Raw genomic sequence first — 21669 nt, forward strand, 5'->3', positions numbered from 1 at the left:
TCTCACTGCCCACCTGCAATGTCTTTACTGGCCACTATCTCTTTTCCTTAGCCGACACGTTCACTATGTATAAACCAAGGAGGAAAAAACCATTGTACTAGCTTCTATTATATTGTGTGATTGGATAGATGACCTACTTCCATCACTTGAATCTACTTCACTGTTCTCTTGCCGATTTATGCTTGAAAATTGAATGTTGATTCCGAAAGAGTAGTTGGGGTGACGTCCAACTTCCTCAATTAATTCAAGGGGTTTCGTCCTCCAAGTTATCAGTCACATTTAAGCATCTAGAACAGTAGAATATTTAATTCATAAACTCTTTCATTTCTTCTTTCCCAAGACGAAGTCTCATATTTATAACCTCGAAGTGAGGGAAAAGTGTTGGAATAAGAGATGTGGGCTAAAACACCAATTTCGTCTTCTAGTCACTTAAGTCACTTTATAAAGTGAATGACTTTTAAAACATAAAGTAACATTATTAAAGTACTTTAATACATTAAATGACAAACTTAAGACAAATCTTCCCTTGTGATTGACAGGTATCCTTACTGGTAATGCCATTAATCTATCCGGATGTAGAGATAAATTAACCAGGTGCCAAAAGAACTAGCGCGAATGAGGGGACATGACATACACTTTAATCAATAAGGTAGTGGGTAAGTTCTTCCTTGGTAAATAGTAATACATTAATTGTTAGCAGTTTTTGGAGCAGGTTTGGTGGATAGATGGTAAGCCTCTTGGTGACTTCTCTTGTAAGCAAATTTATAAGTTCCTTAGCTATAAGTTGTATATCTTTGACAGAATCAACCAAGTCTATGGTTTTAGATGGTCTTGTTATAGATGACAATTTATTTTTGAGTTGTTTTGGCGTTCTCATGTTGAACCTAAAAAGGTTTGCTTCAGGTGGGTGCTTTTGCTTAAAAAGCTTGCTATTGGATCTTTTCTTTCTTCCAATGTGTTAGTATCCAATATGGACATGGTTTTAGAACTTGTAATTTTTGTTTTCGAACCACTTTGAACCTTAGTTCAAAGTAGTTCGAAGTGGTTTAGTGGTTTAGATGACCCATCCTGTAGGTTCAACAAAAACAAAATTCAGAATGGTCCTATGGGTTTAGAGTGTAATGATTCAATGCTCAAAGTTCAACATCACCAAAGTAGCTCCCGGTTGGAAGGTATGGAGTTTGAAGTCATAGGTTCGAGTTCATGTTTCAAGGTTTATTAAGCCAGTCATTATCCACAATGTTCAAGCTAGAATTCAAAGCTCAAAGGTCGATGATATGAATAAGTTTGAGAGTAAACGTTCTAAAGTTCGAAGGTCAAATGCAGATCTAAGTCGGTGTTTGGGATGTAGTTTCAGATTTGAAGTTCAATTTCAATTGCAAAGTTCAGCTCAAAGACATGATTATTGGAACAATTTAGTGGTTCAAGAGAAATGTGAACTCCAATTTTCAGTGTCATTTCAAATTGCCTAAAGGAATTATGATGTTGGAATCAAATCCCATAGTCATGAAAAAGCCAAGCTGAGTGCCTCATACACCGACACATAATGACATCTATGGTGCATACAATCAGTTTTGTTTGGTCCCATAAATGAACCCGAGTGCCATAATGCAGTAGAGGAGAATATGTGCTCAAATCACAAATGAAATAGACACATGGGAAAATGTATGACTGGAAGTCAACACAATCACCAATTTGCAGAGAGAATGACTTTCTTATTGACACTGCCGATCTTGAAAGTAATTAGATTATCTCATGTTTTGAAAATCTTTTCAATCTGCCAACAATAAGGAGTTTTGAGTGCGTGGCATTTCTCTTACGCAAATAAAGTGTCGGTGATTTTTGTGAAGATGTATCATGATAATTAATAAAGGCTCAGTCTCCTTTGTAGCCGCAGGCTCACAATAACGAAGCTTCCACAATTATAATGATTTGTAGAGATTCTAAGACCCTGCAAGCTCTCCAAAATAGACACATGAATCACGAAAGACCTTTCTCAAATTCTGATGCTTGAGTTACAAAACCTATAATGGCGCTTTCTTAGACATTTGATCAGGGTTTTAAAAAAAGAAAATGCTTTTTCTGCCATAGCGAGTGTCACCTGCATTTGCATTTGCTCCATCCTAGCAATGGTCGGGATATTCTCAAAGAGCATGATCAATGATCTGTAATGGATAAAAATATGGGTCTCTGTCCATAATGCCGCCTTTGAACCATTGGTCTAAATAGAGTATGAGACACACGTAAAGTGTTTAACAAAATGCTTGCAATAATTAGAACATATTATAGTTTGGTGGCTGATATGAGCATTTCAGAGTGTGTGTGAAGCTTTGGTTTGAACACGAGTTCACCTTGGCCCCGATGGAAAGCCACGAGTCTCTCTTTCATAATAACAGATTACAAAAAACAACAGTGATGGCATTGATAGCCTCCCATCCATATCCTGTCATGAGTGATGGCAGCACAAAATATGTTGATTCATCGTACTGCATGAAGGATAAAGGTGCTCATTGGGATCAAACTAATCAAGTTTCTTTGAATAAAGCAAAGCAAGCGACAATATCTTGTCAAGACCATGAGCTTGGCATCGTGCATCTTAAGATATGACCCGCGAGAATGAACTGTAGAAATATGAAGAATATATGCTCGATGCCAAGCCTAAAGCTTAAAGATGAATTTACATTGCGCACAATGAGGGCCCTAATGGAAGTTGCAGATGTTCATGTTTAGTCAATGGTTTCAAAACAATGCTTGACATATGGAGATCACCAAACACCGATAATGCATTCCAATTCATCCTGGTTTGAATTATCAACGTCACTGTACAATGCACTAGATCCACAAAGTCAAAGTGTGTCTTTAAATTGGCTTGTGGAGGTAGCATCTTTGGAGCTCTAGTTTATGATATGATCCAGAGCAAGGTTTACGTCGCAACAATGGGTGGAAGAGTGACAATAGTAAATTTAGAGGGAATTTCAATCAATATTTCATGGTTGTATGAATGTCAAGCTCCAATTCTTGGATCATTGGTTGTGGATTCTTGCATTGGTTATGTGATTTGTAGCATGGTCAATGGAAATATAATTGCCTTTTCCACCTCTGGCAAATGTGTTTGGCAGGCCAGCACTGGGGTCCTATATTGTTTGGACCAAACGTCTCTCCAGCCATGTCCTCACAAGTACTAGTGTGTTCGAGAGATGGTTTTGTGTATGCTTTCCATCTGAAGCAAGGAAATTTTCTATGGAAGCATTTCACTGGGGAACCCATTACTTCGTCTGCTTATGTTGATGAGATAGTTGGATTGGTCTCACAGAATGAAAATCAACAGGAGACAATTTATAGGTTGGTATGTGTTTGCAGTTCCTCGGGAACAATTCATGTCCTGAAGGTCGACTTAGATGCAGCCCAAAGGTATAATGTCACAACTGCTTCTGATATCAACACTTTTGAAGGACACAATGTGTCATTGTTTGATAGCAATCTCACACGGATTGTAGGCAAAGTGCTGAATGATGATCTTGACAAGTTTCCTACAGATGTGGCTGACAAGTATAAAAATCAATACCTGAATGTGCAGCCCCTATTTAGTCATGAATTAACAAAATTGTAACTTCCATGGGAAATATTTTCATCACTAGTAATGATTGGTGGCCTCATATTTATTGGTTGTCGCAATGATCATGTTTATGGTATTAGCATAGTAATTTGAAAATAAGAATATTTCACTAAGGTCAGAGGGACATCAATTCTTTTCCACGCAGGTAAGTAAAGATTTTGTGCATGCAAGGAAGATGATGATATTGAGTGATATAGATATCCTTCAGAGTAAAGATTGAGATAAGTGGTAACCCCCTTAGTGGGAGGAAGAACGTCACCATTCCAAGTGCAATCATCGTAATATAAAGTCCTCATTTTCAAATTATATGCCACCTGTCAGCATGCATATATTATAGGGGCCTTGTATCATCAAAGATATAAGACAATGTTTATAATGATATAAATAGATGGGAAAAGGGGGAAGTCAAAAAGTTTTTCAAGAATTCAGTTATGTTGGGAAACTGAAGAAGAGAAGGAGGCTTATTTATTGAGGATTTTCTCATTACACAAGGTTCCATTCTTTTCTCTCCTCGAGATTGCAAACTATGGGCTACAGCAAGAGGAGAGATTTTTCAGATTTATTCCATTTTTTTGTGAGGCTGAGGAAGAAAGAGTAGAGTTTTGTTTATTTTTCTGAACTGTGTTGGAAAATAGGGGATATTTTGATTTTGAATGTAATGTAGGGGAGGGAATTCATGTTTCCTTTTTAGATAGTAATTTTGATGCATAATGTAATGAGATCTTTGTTGTCTTTGCATTTTTAGAGAAGGGAGAATCGGGAGATAATTGTATACCAAAACTTTGAATGTGGACAATTTTCTTTCCACTAATCGTTGTCTTTGTGTAACTTTCAGTTTTCTCTAGATGCATTCAATATCATGGTTTTCTGAATATATTTGATTTCAAAGTGTCTTTAAAGCTCTGATTCTTCGCTTTCTCAGACTTTCTTTCTCTTTGTAACGCAGCATGCAATGGACTTTGTCTCATTTGTTGTTTATATGCTTGTAGTCATTTAGCTTTTTGCATCTACTTTGTGTTTACAGGTAGATGTTTGTAATCCTTTTGTGCTTTATGGTTAAAAGCATCCATATCCAAATTTATTGTAAATCATATACGGGGAGCTGTACCTGGATAAATTTAGAGGGCGCTTACACTCTTTCAATAGTGAAGTGACCCAACTGTTAGTGCTGATTAGTCTTCTTACTTGGGCATTTAGAGTTATATTTGCATGTATTTTCATGGAGGACAATCTGTTCACTAACACAATGGTAAACAGTGTATTTCTTGTTCCATGTATCACTGTAAAGAGTCTTTTGAGCATTTGTTTTTTTAATTCAAATTTGGCTATAACATCTGGGCTCTTTTCTTTGGTAATCATTTAAGATGGAACCAAAAATCTGGTTTGTCTTGGCAGGAGATCCTTGCTGGCTTTGTGTAAGCCTTTGATTTAAAGCTTAATGCTTTGTGGCTTACTCTTACTAATGAAATTCTATGGTTTGTCGGGAAGCAAAGGAATGAGGAACTCTTCCAAGGAAGGCAAAGGGATCTTATTGAGTTTTTTCTAAAACTCACCCACTCTCACATCATGTCACAGGTCACTGCTATCATTGAAGAATCAGGGAGAGGCTCTTGGTGCTACTTAGAGAAGGCAACATGGTGTTATTCCAAGAGGACATTAAGCTCTCCAGTTTTGTGCTTGAAGAGAAGGCAGGGATAGACTGAATACCAATACTCAGCCATCTCAGCAAATTGAGCAAACCAGATCTATTGTTTCTGACCAGACTCAAATAGGGATCCTGCAAGAACATGACAATATCATTCAAAGGGAGGAGGTCAGTGGTACTTAGGAGGAAGATGCTTTCTGTGGAGATAGCTAGAATACCACCAATGTCAGAAGCAACAATGATGGATGGGATTATACAACATAGGCTGATTTCTTTTTTTGGCATAAGGAATCTAATGTTTAAATCAGATGGATGTTTCCATGTTCTTGTGTCTTGCTAATTTCGGTTGACATTCAGTCTATATCATTGTAAAGTTTCATCTCATTCTCTGAACTTGATCAGCACTTTTTGGATGATAGTGCTGTTGTAGCTTTTTACTGCCTGCTTTTGTATCCAGTTGATGAACTATCTCTAATAGAAAAACATTGATTCCTCTCTAGCTATAAGCGTGAGTGTTGAAGATATCATCAGGAGGACAAAGGATTCCTCCCTAGCTAAGAGGGAGTGTTGATGTTATTGAATGGTTAGATTCCTTGAGGCTGACATAGATTAACATAAAAGGTTGTTATAATATAATTATATTATTGTGATAATATAATTATATTGATAACATAATTGTTGTGATATGACTATTAATAATATAATTATATTAGATAATAATATAATTATTAGTGTGATAATATAATTGATATTATATTATATAATTTAATATAATATATTAAAGGTATTATAGTATATAATAATATAATTGTTATATTATATTATTGTATATTAAGAAAAGAGCGATGACCCTTGGTGAAGTGTCACTAACAATAAGTATAAAAGAAAGAAATAATTTTTCATCTTTGATAAGCTGAAGAAAATGAGATACAATCAGATTATACTCCTAAAATAACATTATTCCTAAGTTGCCGATTCAGGTTCCAGGACAGATTCGGGTTTGGGGTTTGGGTTTGTGGGTTCGGGCAAAAAAAATTCCCATTTGGGTTCGTGTGTGGGTTCGTGAGTATACATACATACATATATATACATACATACATATATGTGCACACACACACACACACACACACACACACACAGACTTATGAAAAGTTGCACTGCCATGCAAGATGGGGGGCAGAGGGGCCTTGATTTGGGGAAGCGGGGTGGCAAGGGAAGCAGGGGTGTATATACTATTACTATACATATTATACTTAAAATCCTAGTTATGAAAAGATGTACTACAATTATACAATATAAGATACAAAGATGTAGAAAACAGTAAACATAAACATTGAACATTGCATTAAGTTTTCAATTGGAACATCATGATTCATAATCAAATGACAAACAAGCAATTAACATTGAACATTGTACGTCATCAAATAATAAATAATAGTCTATATATCAGTCTTCAGATCAATAGTATGAGTATGTAGATTCTATTATCTAATAGTAAATTATTAAATTGTAATCAATGATCATGACTATAACAAACTTACAACCAAAAATCAGAATCAGCAAGGCTTATTTTTATTATTATTATTATTTGTTTTTTTAAAAACTTTTTTTTGTTATTTCTTACATACTGAAATCAACTCAGGATAGCCCAAATCCTACGGAACCATTGAAAGTCAATTTTCGTTCCCAAGCATGAATCCTAACCGAGATGAATCTGGATCTGGACCCGAGCTCCAGGGTCTGAACCCGGTAACATAGCATTATTCTGGTTCATAAATTTAACATGGTATCAGAATATTATTTTGGAAGGAAATATTAATGATTTTCAATGAAAATATTGGGGATGACTTGGTTGTGCCGAGGAAGTTGTATGTATCAGATATATACAGAAATTTGATTTAGTGAAAGATTAGTTCTCTATTGGAAAACTATTTGATTCATTGCCTGATTTGTTTGCTTAAATGGGCAACGAATATGACTTCAGCACTCCCAAAAATAGCTCAACAATGACTAGGCAAAGAACAAGAGGCAATGGCAACTAATGGTCATGTCAAATGCATATACCAGAATTTTTTGCATGTAAATGTACACCTACAACCATGAAGCATTTTAACAAACACTCGGCATGAAATAACACTCATTTTCATTTTGAACATTTAGTGAACCTGGTAACAGTGTTGAGATCTTCAGTTAACTTTCAGCAGCCCCAAACATGTGATAGGTTTTAGACATGGCCTCTCAGCACAAAAACAGCTCCTAAATGTGATCGCAGCCCATGAAATATCTGAACGCTGCCTCTATATATTAATCGTAGCTCTGCTCCAAAACCCATGCTACGAATATTGGATTGAGAGATGCCCACATGACTTTCAAAACTTGATCAGAATTGGCCTCTGATGCACAGACTTCCTGGCTGCCCAAATGCATGATGAGTAGCAGCAATTCTGGTCAATCAACAGCATAATTCAATCCACTAAACACTTGTCTAGATTGCAGCAGTGTGTCTACACAGATGGGCACAATTTATTGACAAAAATTAACCAATTCAAGGTGCAGGTGATTCTGAGAGGAATTAACAATAACTTCAGTACACAAACTTCCCAAACTTCTCAAAACCCTCTTCAGCATCAAATTCACAAAATAACATAAGCCATAGAATGTCATGTCCCCTTTTCAAATAATTAAAAAATAATAATCTTTGCTAAGGCAGGCAGGCCCAAGAAAGTGAAGTTTCGGAAAAAGGGGGTTAATTTTTGGAAACCGTTGGACTAATAAATGAAAATTATTATTAAAATATGTTTCATTAACCTCTCTTGGACGTGAGTTACAGTTATGCCCTCTTTTAAGGGGTTTGGAGGCATTTTGGGCAGATTCCAGAACTTGATTTTTGCTCATTCTTTGTTATTCTTCAGAGGCTGCCAAACCTGTGAAGAAGGAGACCCAAGAACGGGAGTTTGCAGGTTTCCAGGGAGACCCAAGAACGGGAGTTTGTAGGTTTCCAAGAAGGCTAAGGACGGGAGTTTGAAGCCATTCCATGTTCATGCTCATACAGAGTTTGCCTTTGTGCTGAACAGTGCAGATTTGTGGGTTTTCGGGTGTGTTTTTTGTATGAGTTTGGTGTTTTCAGTTGAGTATTTCATATCAGTTTGGGTTGCTGCTGAATTTCAGACTTTAAGGTGTTAAAATAGAGCTGAATATATGTATTGGGACGTGATTAAACTTCTGAGATAGATTATTAGTGTTTTTGTGGTGTTTTTGGGCATTTTTGTGTTAATTTCGGGAGCCCGATGAGCATAGTTTTTGTCTTACATTTGAGAACTGTTGTGTAAAGGCTATACGGATCTGGAAATGTCATTTTGTAGGTTGTTATGCTGCTGAAATTTCTGTAAAAATGTCCACTTTCATATTTATTAATAATAGGTGAAGCTGTGAAGCTTTTGGCACAATTTCTGGCATACCTGATTTGGGGTTTCTTGAGAAATTTGGTGGATCTTTGTGATATTAGTTGTTTGATCTTAAAGATCTGATTAAAAGTTGGAAATATCATACAAAATCAGAGAAAGGGACATTTCAGTGGTATCAGAGCCATGATCTTGCCAGCCTGAGGGTTTGTAGAAGTTTGCATGTCAGTTTTGACAACTACCCAGATCTTGCATTTCAGTTTTGAGAACTACCCAAATATTGCATGTCATAATTTATGGTTGCATGTTGCTTCTAATCAGCTACATGTCAAAATTTATGGTTGCATGCTACTTCTAATCATTTGCATGTTAGTTCTTGATGAATTTGGTGGTTGTAGAAGTTTGCATGTCAGTTTTGACAACTACCCAGATCTTGCATGTCAGTTTTGACAACTACCCAGATCTTGCATGTCAGTTTTGACAACTACCCAGATCTTGCATGTCATAATTTATGATTGCATGTTGCTTCTAATTAGCTGCATGTCAAAATTTATGGTTGCATGCTACTTTTAATCATTTGCATATTAGTTCTTGGTGAATTTGGTGGTTGCATGTTGCTTCTAATTAGCTGCATGTCAAAATCTATGGTTGCATGCTACTTCTAATCATTTGCATGTTAGTTCTTGGTGTTTGAAGAAGTTATATCCTATTGGGGTTACACTCTACTTTATCTAGAATGGATAGGTATAGTACAGAGTCTCAAAGGACACGATCTTGGACAATTGATATCCAGAGTCAAAACAGTAGAAAGGATGGTTATTTAGACATTCGAGATAAACTTATAAAAATAAGCCATGACATGTCTGAACAGTTGGTTGAGCACCATCGTATAATGAATGACATGTTGTCTGACCCAGCTAAGGTGGATAAGTTGACTGGATTTCTATTTGGCAGATTTTCTCACAAGGCAGATGACACAATTACCAAGAACTTGCATGAGGAGTTTGAGAAACTAGCTGATAGCCAGGTAGAGGTCTCAGATTCTACTCTACCACAAGAGGTGGTGGGAAACGATATTACACAGATTGATAGTAACGGTCAACTTGATACTCAAATTGAGACAATTGTTTACAGGTCGTCAAAGGGTGATGTCACAGGTATTCAAGATGGTATAGTTACAATAGGCAGTGACTACAGTGTAGTGGGTTCAGATGATGATTATGAGGACGTTGTTGTGCAGGATGGTGAGATACCTGGTAGAGATGAGCAGACATTGAGCATTCATGACTTTGCTGAGAAAGAGTATCAAGCACAGTTAGATGCTTCATCACATGAGGTTGAGGCTGGTAGTACTTCACATGATTTGTCTAGCCAACTGAAGGTGAACAAAGATAGTATTGTGACTTCATTATCTCATCATGATAGGTATGTGGAGTTAGTTGGTATTGGTCATATTACTCAGGTGAGGAGTTTGCTTGAGTCACCAGTTGATTCTAATTTACGGATATGGACTCGAGATTGTTATATTGGCGTTTGGGATTCAGTTGACTGGAGATCTTTAACACTTTTTGGTAGTAGTGTTTATTTGGGTGCTATCATGGATTTGATTAGCAGATTACACGGTGTTGTCTTTTCTTGTGCCAGTATCTTGTCTGATGTTGGTATTAGTTTTTATACACCGATGTTGGGCTTTGTTCATATATCCAGTTGACCATACTTGCTGGAATGTGTTGATGATATTTCATATTTGGCAGTGTGTATAGATGAGTCCCAGGATCATATTGGCATTGATGACATCCAGGAGGATGTAGTGGGCAGTTTTGAAGACTTAGTTTCCTTGGGTATAGAGGAGTTGGACAACAATGCTAATGTTTTTGATACTCTGTATGTTGATATGAGCTTTAGATTTGATTCACAGGATATGGATGGTAATACTCTAGAGACTAGTAACTTTGACGATACTCCTTTAGACAGTGCATCTGAGGAGGTTTGTAGGAGACATTCAAGCCAGTGCCATCATGTGTCTAATCAGTTGAGAGTTAGTGACCGAGACATTGCTATCACTTGCCAGCATTTCGATGCTGCTCGTCAGTTGTTAGCAGTTTATGGATGGGGTTCTCCTACTAGGGATGAGCACGGAGGCAGTTATCTTTCCTTGACAGAGTTCCACTCTTTATGGGAGGCTATTCGGATCTTGAGACAGAATTATATGCAGTTGGTAGCCGACAGAGATTATCTTATGGAGTGGGGCAGTATAGCATATGATGCATTGTTGGCCAAGGAAGATGAGGTGAGTGAGCTTACTAAGTAGCTTGAGGTGACTTCTAAGAGTCTTGAGAGTACACAGTTGGCTTTCAAGGAGTCACAGTTTCATTTGGCTAAGGTGACCATGGAGTTAGAGCGACTACAATCTTTACCTGATTCTATACAATCACAAGCTGTGGTGTTTGGTGATCCGAGGATGTCCATGGTCGAGATTGTCAGAGACAATGGAGATGGGGATGCATCCATCCTTGATACTAACATTGGCATATCAGGTTCATTCCCACTAGAGTTAGGTTCAGTTGAGTTGGGTGCTGTAGCAGATTTTTGTGGTATGCTTGACATGGTGGTGACCTCTAGCACTAATGGCACGAAGACTAGAGATGCTGTATCAAAGACCATGTGTGATGTTGGTGAGTCAGCAGTTGGCATGGTTCCTGCTAGTAATACTACTCCCTTGGTGATATCTTCGGAGGTAGTAGTCAGTTCCAACATGGTTAATGATCAATTGCAGTTAGTTTCATCTGGATTACAGTCTGAGCCACTGACTGAGATTGGGGCATTCTATCGGCATTACACTGTGAGGTATGCTCATCAATTTACCTTTGATGACCATGTTGATGAGATGATGATACAGAGATGTACTTTGGTTCCTGGTGCTTATCGTCAGTTATGGGATAGTTTGATGCCTCGGGATGAGAGTTGTGATGGGCTCAACATGGCGATAGGTTCTGCAGTTGATAGTTTGATAATACATGACTTAGAGCAGGAGTTTTGGAGTGATGCTTCAGCGGGTGTTGTTATTGATTCTACTCCTTTGGCTATGACATCTCCTGACTTAGCTGGTGATCAATCACAGTGGGTTGTATCACTTGTTCATGGTGAGTTGTTAACTAAGGTTGGTTTTTATTATCAACATTATATTGCAGGGTATGTACATCAGTTAGCATTTGATCCTTGTGTTGAGGAGTTGATGGCAGGCAAATTTGGTTTGGGTTCCATTTCTTGCTGTTTATCTTGTGATGGTTTTTTACCATCAGGGGTGCATGGGAGTTATGGTTATGAGACAGTGGTCGGTGATTTGCAAAGTTGTGTTGACTACAGGAGTTGTATAGTGTGTGGATTCTCCATACTTGGTACAGTTTCATTCGAGAGCATTCACCATTGTTGTAGAGTTGGATTGTACATTCCGTATAGGCCAGTGGGATGCGTTGATGGTATTTATTGTGTTGGTGGTTTGATTAGTCCACTTTACTTGGGTTTTGATGTTCTAAGAGTTTGTGTCTCGTGGGTTTCTGACTGTGGAAGTTGTGATTTTGGAGTTTGGTTGAGCTATAATTGTCAGTTTGATTATGGATTCCTCTTGGTCATATTGCAGAGGATATTGCAGGAGCCTGTGTTAATTGGTAGTAGTATAGTTCATGACTACATTTGGGATCCAGGTGGATTGATTGGTTTATTGTTCAGCCATTGCTTGAGGAGAAGCAATGTTTGGGAGGGGAGGACTTGTCATGTCCCCTTTTCAAATAATTAAAAAATAATAATCTTTGCTAAGGCAAGCAGGCCCAAGAAAGTGAAGTTTCGGAAAAAGGGGGTTAATCTTTGGAAACCGTTGAACTAATAAATGAAAATTATTATTAAAATATGTTTCATTAACCTCTCTTGGACGTGAGTTACAGTTATGCCCTCTTTTAAGGGGTTTGGAGGCATTTTGGGCAGATTCCAGAACTTGATTTTTGCTCATTCTTTGTTATTATTCAGAGGCTGCCAAACCTGTGGAGAAGGAGACCCAAGAACGGGAGTTTGCAGGTTTCCAGGGAGACCCAAGAACGGGAGTTTGCAGGTTTCCAAGAAGGCTAAGGACGGGAGTTTGAAGCCATTCCATGTGCATGCTCATACAGAGTTTGCCTTTGTGCTGTACAGTGCAGATTTGTGGGTTTTCGGGTGTGTTTTTTGTATGAGTTTGGTGTTTTCAGTTGAGTATTTCATATCAGTTTGGGTTGCTGCTGAATTTCAGACTTTAAGGTGTTCAAATAGAGCTGAATATATGTATTGGGACGTGATTAAACTTCTGAGATAGATTATTAGTGTTTTTGTGGTGTTTTTGGGCATTTTTGTGTTAATTTCGGGAGCTCGATGAGCATAGTTTTTGTCCTACATTTGAGAACTGTTCTGTAAAGGCTATACGGATCTGGAAATGTCATTTTGTAAGCTGTTATGCTGCTGAAATTTTTGTAAAAATGTCCACTTTCAGATTTATTAATAATAGGTGAAGCTGTGAAGCTTTTGGCACAATTTCTGGCATACTCGATTTGGGGTTTCTTGAGAAATTTGGTGGATCTTTGTGATATTAGTTGTTTGATCTTGAAAATCTGATTAGAGGTTGGGAATATCATATAAAATCAGAAAAGGGACATTTCATAGAATGAATAATTCATTCAAATGGGTTGCATATATAGAAAAACCAATTGCTTTATCCACACACCAACAACTAGCTTCTCCATGACAGTTCTCACATAAATAATGCATTTGCTTTTTGGTTGCACCTTTTGAATTTGAAATAATAACTCATTTACTGCAATACTCTAATTAATTCCTTGGCATAGGCTTTCCATGAATTAATTGAATAAATAGCCACTTCCACTGATGACTCAACTCTCAAGTGAAATAAAGTTAAATTATAACTTTATAATAAGCCATTTAATGATTTAATAATAATTTGGTCACTAAAATAATTATAACTCCCAAAATACTGATCCTTTTACTATAAGGTCTGAGATAGGAGTCACACCTATTAGTTTCCTATGTGACCAAATGCACTTTCCAAAAATAGAAAGGGGTACTCTCACTCATCACCATACTTATCATAAATAGTAAGTGCATGAAACTAAGCCCAAACCAAGTCCAATCTGAGCCAAATGAAGACCAAACTGGAACGTACTGAAATGTGGAGAAGATAAGACCCTCCCCATAACCATGCTTTTGCCTCAGAAGCCCCTCTATCCATAATAATTTGCCTATGGGGTTCAATTCTAGGCGAACCCCTTTGCAGAACAAGAATAAACTAAAATGGGGATATTGTAGCAAGAGACATACAACTATAACATGACCACAATATGACATTAGCAGATTGCACATATCACAAGTATGAAGCGTCAACATGGGTAATCACATTACATATGTAGCTGCTATGACACACTAAGAATCGATACTAATATTAGATCTATATGAAGTAGTCACTATGTTTTGTTATGGACTATTGCTTTGTTTACAAACTTCGGTGTTTATTGTATGGTCTCAAGCAAGTCTCTAGGGCTTGGTATTAGATGGACTCTTTTTGCTCTCATCCACTTTCACTTTTTTCATTCCTATCCGAGAGTCTACACTCTGTGGTGGGGGGCAATGTTTTGATCTTGGTCTTGTATGTGGACAATATGATTATTATAAGTAGCTCTCTCTCCATGATTTAGAGTGTTTGACAAGCATTGATGAAGCATTTTGACATGATAGATCTTGGACTTAGTGTGTTGATGCTACATTATATAGGCCGTTGGTTGGCTCTCTTGCATAAAGAACACACAAATCCTGATAACTTCATTGTGGTTGGCTTAGTCTCTTGATTTATCATGAATCAAGAAGACAGTCATTGGAAGGTGCCAAGTGCATCTTGAGGTACATATAAGGCACTACACACTTCGGCATTCAGTATTCACCAGGGGTTTCTTGAGTTGTTGGCTTCACATATTTGGATTGGTGTGGTGATTCCAATGGTTGGAAAGTCTACTTCTGGCATTGTTTTTGTCTTTGTTCAAGTCCTATTGCATGGTCTTGCAAGAAGCATCTTGCTATTGCATTATCATCTATTTCATGGCTTTGTCACTTGAGGACAGCTTGGTGTTCCACTCAATGGTCCCACTATTCTTTGGTGTGACAATCAGAGTGCCATTCACATTTCTCACAGCCTAGGGGTGCATCAAAGGACTAAGCACATCAAGATCCACATGTCCTTCATTTGGTAGTTGATTTAGGATGGTATTCTCATCTTGGATGACATTTTGACAGAGGTGCAGGTTGCAAACAACTCCACTAAGCCTTTGGCATCTCGATGTTATCTTCCATTGCATTTTCTGCATGGGCTGAATGAAGTTGTCCTTGGATGGTCTTTCCTTCCTACATTTGATGTGGTTGCATCACTTGCTTTTGGAGAGGAATTTTTGTCCCGTGTATTTTTTCTCCTTTTCTGTCCTTTGAGAGGCTTTCATTGTACATGGTCACCTAATTGGTAGGGCAGTAGATAATATGTTGCAAAGCACATAATTTTGTTGCATTTGGCACATCTGGTGTTGTTGCAGAAGATAATCGTGCACATGTTCAAAGAATACTCTCAAGCATATATATGCATGTTGAGCCCACGTTTGATTGTTTTGAGACTTCTATCCCTGTTTGCTAGATGGATTACATTCGCCTTGTACGTGCGCTTGCAGCATCGCAAGGATGATCAACTTTTTATATGGATTTGAACAATGCTTTCTTGCATGGCTATCTTTAGGATATCTATATGAAGTAGTCAGTGGGTTTTGTTATGGACTATTGCCTTGTTTGCAAACTTCGGTGTTTATTCTATGGTCTCAGACAAGTCCCTAGGGCTTGGTATGAGATGGACTCTCTTTGCTCTCATCTGCTTTCACTTTTGGCATTCCTATCCCAGACTCTACGCTCAGTGGTAGGAGGTGACGTTTTGATCTTAATCTTGTATGTGGACGATCAGATTATTATAGGTAGCTCTCTCTCCATGATATATTGTGTTTCATAGGCATTGATGAAGCGTCTTGACATACCCCAGTGAGCAAGCTTTCCACTGAGTAAAAACCACTCTTTATGTAGGTCTGATCTCAATTGAGCTTTTGATTCTGATCTGTAAGGATTATTTCTTTAACAGTGTCATGAAATATGTAAGCATCAGACTATGAATTAAATGTCATCAAGCTTATGGGAAATGCCTTGACATGAAGCTTTCTGTTATCTTTTCGACAAACATTTCTGTTATCTTTTTATTTTGGTAAACCATTTCTGTAAAATATCAAATTGCTGGTCGTGAGCTTTTAGCAAAATTTGGAAATTTTCACAAGAATTTTCATTGGTTGATTGAGCCATTCCTAATCACCTTGTTTGAAATTATATCTATGTTCCAGCCGACATCACATGCATGGCTTGGGCACCTCAGAAAATTGCAAAAGGTAACATTCAGATTACCAAGGCAATAATTTGCTCCTTTTTTTATGTATGAGAATGGTTTCAGTTAGGTTTGTTGTGTTTTGTTTTTATGTTTATGCAAAACCTAGACATTTAATAAAATCAGAAATGCATACTTCTATGCCACAAAGTATCAGCATATCTTAATCTCCTGAATTCAAAGGCTAAATTTTGATTTGATTTTGCAGAAAATGTTCTTACAACAATTCTAGCTACGTGTGGCAATGACAAAAAAGTAAAGTTGTGGGCTGCTCCTGTGCATTAGAGCATTATGAGATTGTACAACATGTGTTGCTTAGGTCCTTTTGTATTCATCCCTCAGATGGTCATTCTGTGTTGTAAGAATGCCTGAAAAAAATTATAGCAAAACCACCAAACATAGAAAATGATAAACACAGAATCTATTTTAAATATTGGTGGCATGTTGTTGAAGAGTAAATAGTTTTAAAATATGAATATGTATCAATCCATACAATGCGTTATGTGTTCAGCATTAGGCACTATGTTTTGCGAGAATTTTCAAATGTTTGAATCTTGTTCAACAAAAAGGTATGGTCATTTTATGCTATTAAATAATGTTTGTCTGGTACATTTTTTTTACTTATTACCAGGACAGGATTGGAACAATTAAACTACTTGGAAAGATGGTGCAAATAGCATTTTGATTCATATTAAAACATTTGAACATGTACACCAATTGAAATAAACTATTGTTATTTTTGAGATCGTGACTGAAAGAAATGGTTGCCTTAATGCTTGAATTATTACAGATCAGTTTTTTTAGAAAACAAGATTAGCAGACCTATAAACTATATTCAGATTTTAAAAAAAATGCTTATAAAACACTTGTTTTAAACCACTTTAAATGGTGGCACTTCTACATCCTTAGTAACACAAGATAAGATCGAATCAGAGGCTACTCTTTATGATCACGAACTCAGTGCCCAACGAGGCAAAGGTAAGGATGATGGAGAGTGCGAAGTTGTTCAATATATTAAGCAGCTCAAGAATGCTATAAGATAGATATGAAAATGGTGTATGGAGTGCACGTATAAAGGATAGGTCAAGAAGAATTTGCCCAAGTAAACTAAAAGTGAATAAGTTTGTTGGGTTGAATCTCACATCAGTGAGCAATGGAATCAGGTGTTACACAGTATGGTGGTAGTTTGTAACACATCAACTACATTTTTGCAGATTCATAGACGGGTGTGCATTGTGGGGACATCTTTCTGGCATGCAGACGTCCCAAAGTGGTCAAGCTTTGTGGCTGAGATTCAAAGCAAGTGGTGAAAAGGCTAAAATGGAAGGGTCCAATGGGTGACATGGAATTTTCATTTTTAAAGCTAAGGCAGGACATGACATTATGGCGAATCACACAAGGGTGCAAATATACAACATTACATATGTAAATGGGTTTTCAAAATGAATTTGGGACTAGATCGCAATGTTGAGAATTACACAACACAATTGATTGCAAAGGAGTATCCACAAGTGGAGGTAATTGATTATGGTAAAATTTTTTGTTTTGAAGCTACACCTATTCAATCCCTATTATCACTTGTCGTGGCATATTGCTTAGAAGTTGAGCAATAGGATGTAAAGATGACATTTGTTCGTGGTGATTGGAAGAGATTTACATGTAAAAGTCAGAGCATTTTGTTGAAAAAGGTAAAGAGACTGATTTGTATGGTTTGAAAGTCTCCTAGAATGTGGTATCAAAAGTTCACTTGGTGTCTTTTGGATTTTTGATATTTAAATTTGACAATTGTGTGTATTTTAAATCTAACTATGTTCACATTCTTGCCGATATCCTATATGTGGATATGTTGTTTACTAGAAATGGTAGAATAATGATTTTAAATTTGAAGTCTCAATTAACAACATAGTTTGAAATGAAAAATCTAGGCACAACAAAATATATTTTTGAGATTGAGATCATTAAACATAAAGCTAATATAAAGCTTAAGATGAACCAAAGGATGCATGTGTAACTCTTGTTTGGAAAGATTCAACATGACAACTTTATGTTTGAGTGGTATTGGACACAACTTTTTCTTGAAGATTGTCCAAAATCTCTTGTTGACAGCTTGATGTATGCTTTGATTTGTAGTAGACTAGACATTGCCACAATTGGGAGTCTTTAAACAGTAAATGACCAATCCTAGTCAGGCGAATTGAGATTTCGTTTAGAGAGTGTTCAAGTATTGAAGGGGTACCTGTGATTATTCCTTTTGTCTTTAGGATTATCCTTCCAGACCTTGACATTTAGTTTGCATTCGTGGATATATGGATTTGGATTGGATAGGTGATTGACAACAAAAGACCCACTAGTTGAATGTTTTTATGATGTTTAATGGTGTAATTAGATGGATGAGTAAGCGACACATTGTAGTTGCTTTGTCCACTAGAAAAACATAGTACATGGCAGCTATTTGTGCTTGTAAAGAAGCCAATAGGCTTAAGATTGTGTTGTGATATTGGTTTTGATGGAGGTCAAATTACTATTTTTTATGATAGTTAAGATTACTATTTTTTTTTAGCCAACAATCTCACTTTCCATGCAAAAACAAAAATATATTGATTTATATTTTCATTTTGCTTGTGATATGGTGGAAGATGGAAATGTGGAGTTGGAAGAAGTAGATACTTAGATGCATTTACAGAGTCAATAAGCATTGATTAATTCATATGGTATGCTATTTCTATGGGCCTTGAGTAGATGGCATAATTTTTTGACTCCTATAAGGTCTTCATCAGTCAAAGATTATTGCGATTAAGGTGCTTCAACCTTAGGAGTCACGTGTGAATTTGATTTAATAATTTAAATGGTCTTTTATTTTTTCTTCCAAAGTGCATAGCATAATTGTAGGGTCAATGGGAGTTGGATGCAATTAATATTGAAAAGAGAGGTTGTGCCACATGTTGCAAGGAGGGGTGCTTTGAGAAAATAAATGTAAACAAGTTTCAATAAGATGTGGTTTTTTGACAAGTAGTTGTCAAATTTTATCTCTTTCTTATGCACAATTTTGGGAAAGCAAATTGGCAGGACCATATCTTTCATGCTGATAGATTTGGAGTAAATTGAGAAAGTTTTGGAAAAAGTCTTGGACATTTCGTACGTGTACAAAAATAATATATGTATTACAATATTAATCATGCAACAATTATGCAAAAAAGAAGTTTCTACACATATGTAGAAGATATATTGAATAAGCATAGTTCTTTAAGAAACAACTTTTTTTTGCAGTGTAAACATGTGTTATAGAAGGAAAAATTTAGAAAACTTTGTTGAGTGAAGCTATTATGTTGCGATAATTGTTTGGAGGAAAAAACACTTGCAAGAGTAGACTCTACATATTGTTTGTATTTGTTTTAGCAATCATACAATAAATTTGTGCTTTGGTGTGGTGTTGATGCAAGAACATTCTTGGGTTGTTGGCAATCTTGCATCACCCAATTTTTTTCCCTTTTTGTTTATTTGTTTACTGTTCATTTGAGCAACTTTCCTATTGTTTTGGCTTGTGATCAATCCAACTTGCTTGTTTTCTTATACGATCTTTATGATGTGACCTAGGCTTTATGGACTCCCTACATCTAGCGTCATGTGATGTGCCGATGTTTCCAGATGAAGTTATCTCGAGATTGGTATGGTGCTATTAAGTTTAATGAAGTAATATTAGAAAGATAATGTTAAGTTAAATATTTTATCATGTAGTAAATAGTTATTATACATATTGGTTATCTAAGATAATGGATATATTCATAGAAAAAGACCATGTATAAGAAGTCTTAAAGGTATGCATAAATTATCTACTATATTTCAATTTGGGAGCTTGAAGTGAATTAAGAGAAAGTCCTACTTGGGGTCATTTAAAGTGGTATTAGAGTATGATCTTTCTATCCTATGGGGTAGAAGAAGATATATAGAAATTGTTCTCCATGAAAAATTAATATAGGGGATAAATGTTATGGATCGATGAACGACTTGTGACAACCTTATTATTGAGCATTGCACCCATAAAAGAAAGAAAAGTTGATGCAATCAATAACATCATAGCCATTACAATAAATAGAGACATTCTTTTAAAATTATGCACATAATTTTTAATGTTAAATAGTATGCATACTATTATTAAGTTGAATATTAAAATTAATTTTATCATTTTACATAAATTTGTATGTATGATGATGTAGGGATTTATTGGAATTGGAAATTGTCTCGATGGGTGACATGCCAACGAATATATGATGGAGGAGATTGTGAAGGGAAGACATAGTGACTCAGTCAGAGTAAGGAGAATATTCCTTGAAATTGACTATGTTCATTAAGGAGCCTTTGGGAGATTGTTTCATGCACCATTATCATAATGATTCTTGCTGGAACTACAATTGGAACAATTGTTATGTTTTCATTGATGTCAAACCTTAATGGTAAGACATTTGCTAACAACGTAGAGTGCCATATCAGTTGATTGATGAAGATGATTTGAAAAGAGAGATAACAAGTTGAATTGTTAAAGTTGTTGAGTACAAAGGAGTAAGTATTATGGAATTACAATGAGCACTTGATCAGTTGGTATTTGACAAGATAATATGTTATTTGATCATTGTATTAAGTGAAGAAGAAAAATGAGTTGAAGTATAGAAAAAATGATTGATTTTAAGGACAACAAAATTTGATCTAGTATCTTGTGGTCAATGAAGAAGTTTAAGCATTACCAAGTAGAAGGTTAAGGAACTTAAGTAATAGTCGAGAAAAACAATTTTAGCCGAGTGATGGTGATAGCTGAGCAAGATGAAGGAAAATTGAATAAATGACGGAACACAAAGAAGGTCGAGTGAGCCATTGTAAGTCAAGTGAGACGACCGTGCTACCCAATGATGATCGAGTTGGAGAACATAGTGATGATCGAGTGTCAGCAAATTAACAGTTTGTGAAAGAATCAAGATTTTAGGTTGACAGTGGAATTTACCAATAAGTCAAAATGCGTAAAAGGTAGGGATTGTGGAGCTGGCATATTTAATGCATGAGAATTTTTGTGATCTAAGGTGAGGACTTAATGAGTAGTTTTCAGAAGTTTCAAGGAAGTAGTAAAAGGACAAACAATGGAAAGATTTGATGAATCTGGTCAAACCCTAAGATCTATGATTATGTTTAAGCGACAAAATATTAAATCTACCTATTTAAGGAGGCATATGAGATGTTTTTCAAGGTTGTTGGGTTGGAGAATTTGTGAAATAAATAGAATAGAGTTGTAGAGGAAAAGTGAGAAGTTGGTGAGAGTGTGATTGCTTGAAGAGTTGCCAAGCAGATATGAGAGGAGAATGTGATGAAGACCAATCAATGAACCAAGAATGAGATGAATGGAGATTTGAACAAGCAAAGTGAGTTTTATTTTATCATATCAACCTAGTTGTTACTTTCTAACCATTGTGGTAGGAAAATATTTTAATCATGGTTGACCTAACAGTCATAATGTAAACCCTTTAAT

At 36.4% G+C, this 21669-nt stretch overlaps 1 protein-coding gene across 2 annotated transcripts in view; it reads left to right on the forward strand.

Moving 5' to 3' along the window:
* The window catches only part of LOC149541124 (Transducin/WD40 repeat-like superfamily protein), a 107873-nt gene extending 87080 nt beyond the window's left edge, over positions 1-20793 (forward strand). Inside the window, exons 9-10 of one of the 2 annotated variants that reach the window (XM_089802121.1) lie at positions 19752-19822; positions 20372-20793. In XM_089802121.1, coding sequence (XP_089658247.1) covers positions 19752-19822; positions 20372-20407 — 107 coding nt within the window. In that variant the 3' untranslated portion in view covers positions 20408-20793. Of the gene's footprint in view, positions 1-16116; positions 16162-16365; positions 16767-19751; positions 19823-20371 lie in introns of those variants that run through there. The other variant, XM_089802120.1, reaches the window with a different exon arrangement.
* The last annotated feature ends 876 nt before the right edge of the window (positions 20794-21669 follow it).

Source organism: Cupressus sempervirens, chromosome 9 (genome assembly GCF_028749045.1).
Source record: "Cupressus sempervirens isolate cs-2001-9-10 chromosome 9, ASM2874904v1, whole genome shotgun sequence".
In the NCBI taxonomy this organism is placed as follows: Eukaryota; Viridiplantae; Streptophyta; class Pinopsida; order Cupressales; family Cupressaceae; genus Cupressus; species Cupressus sempervirens.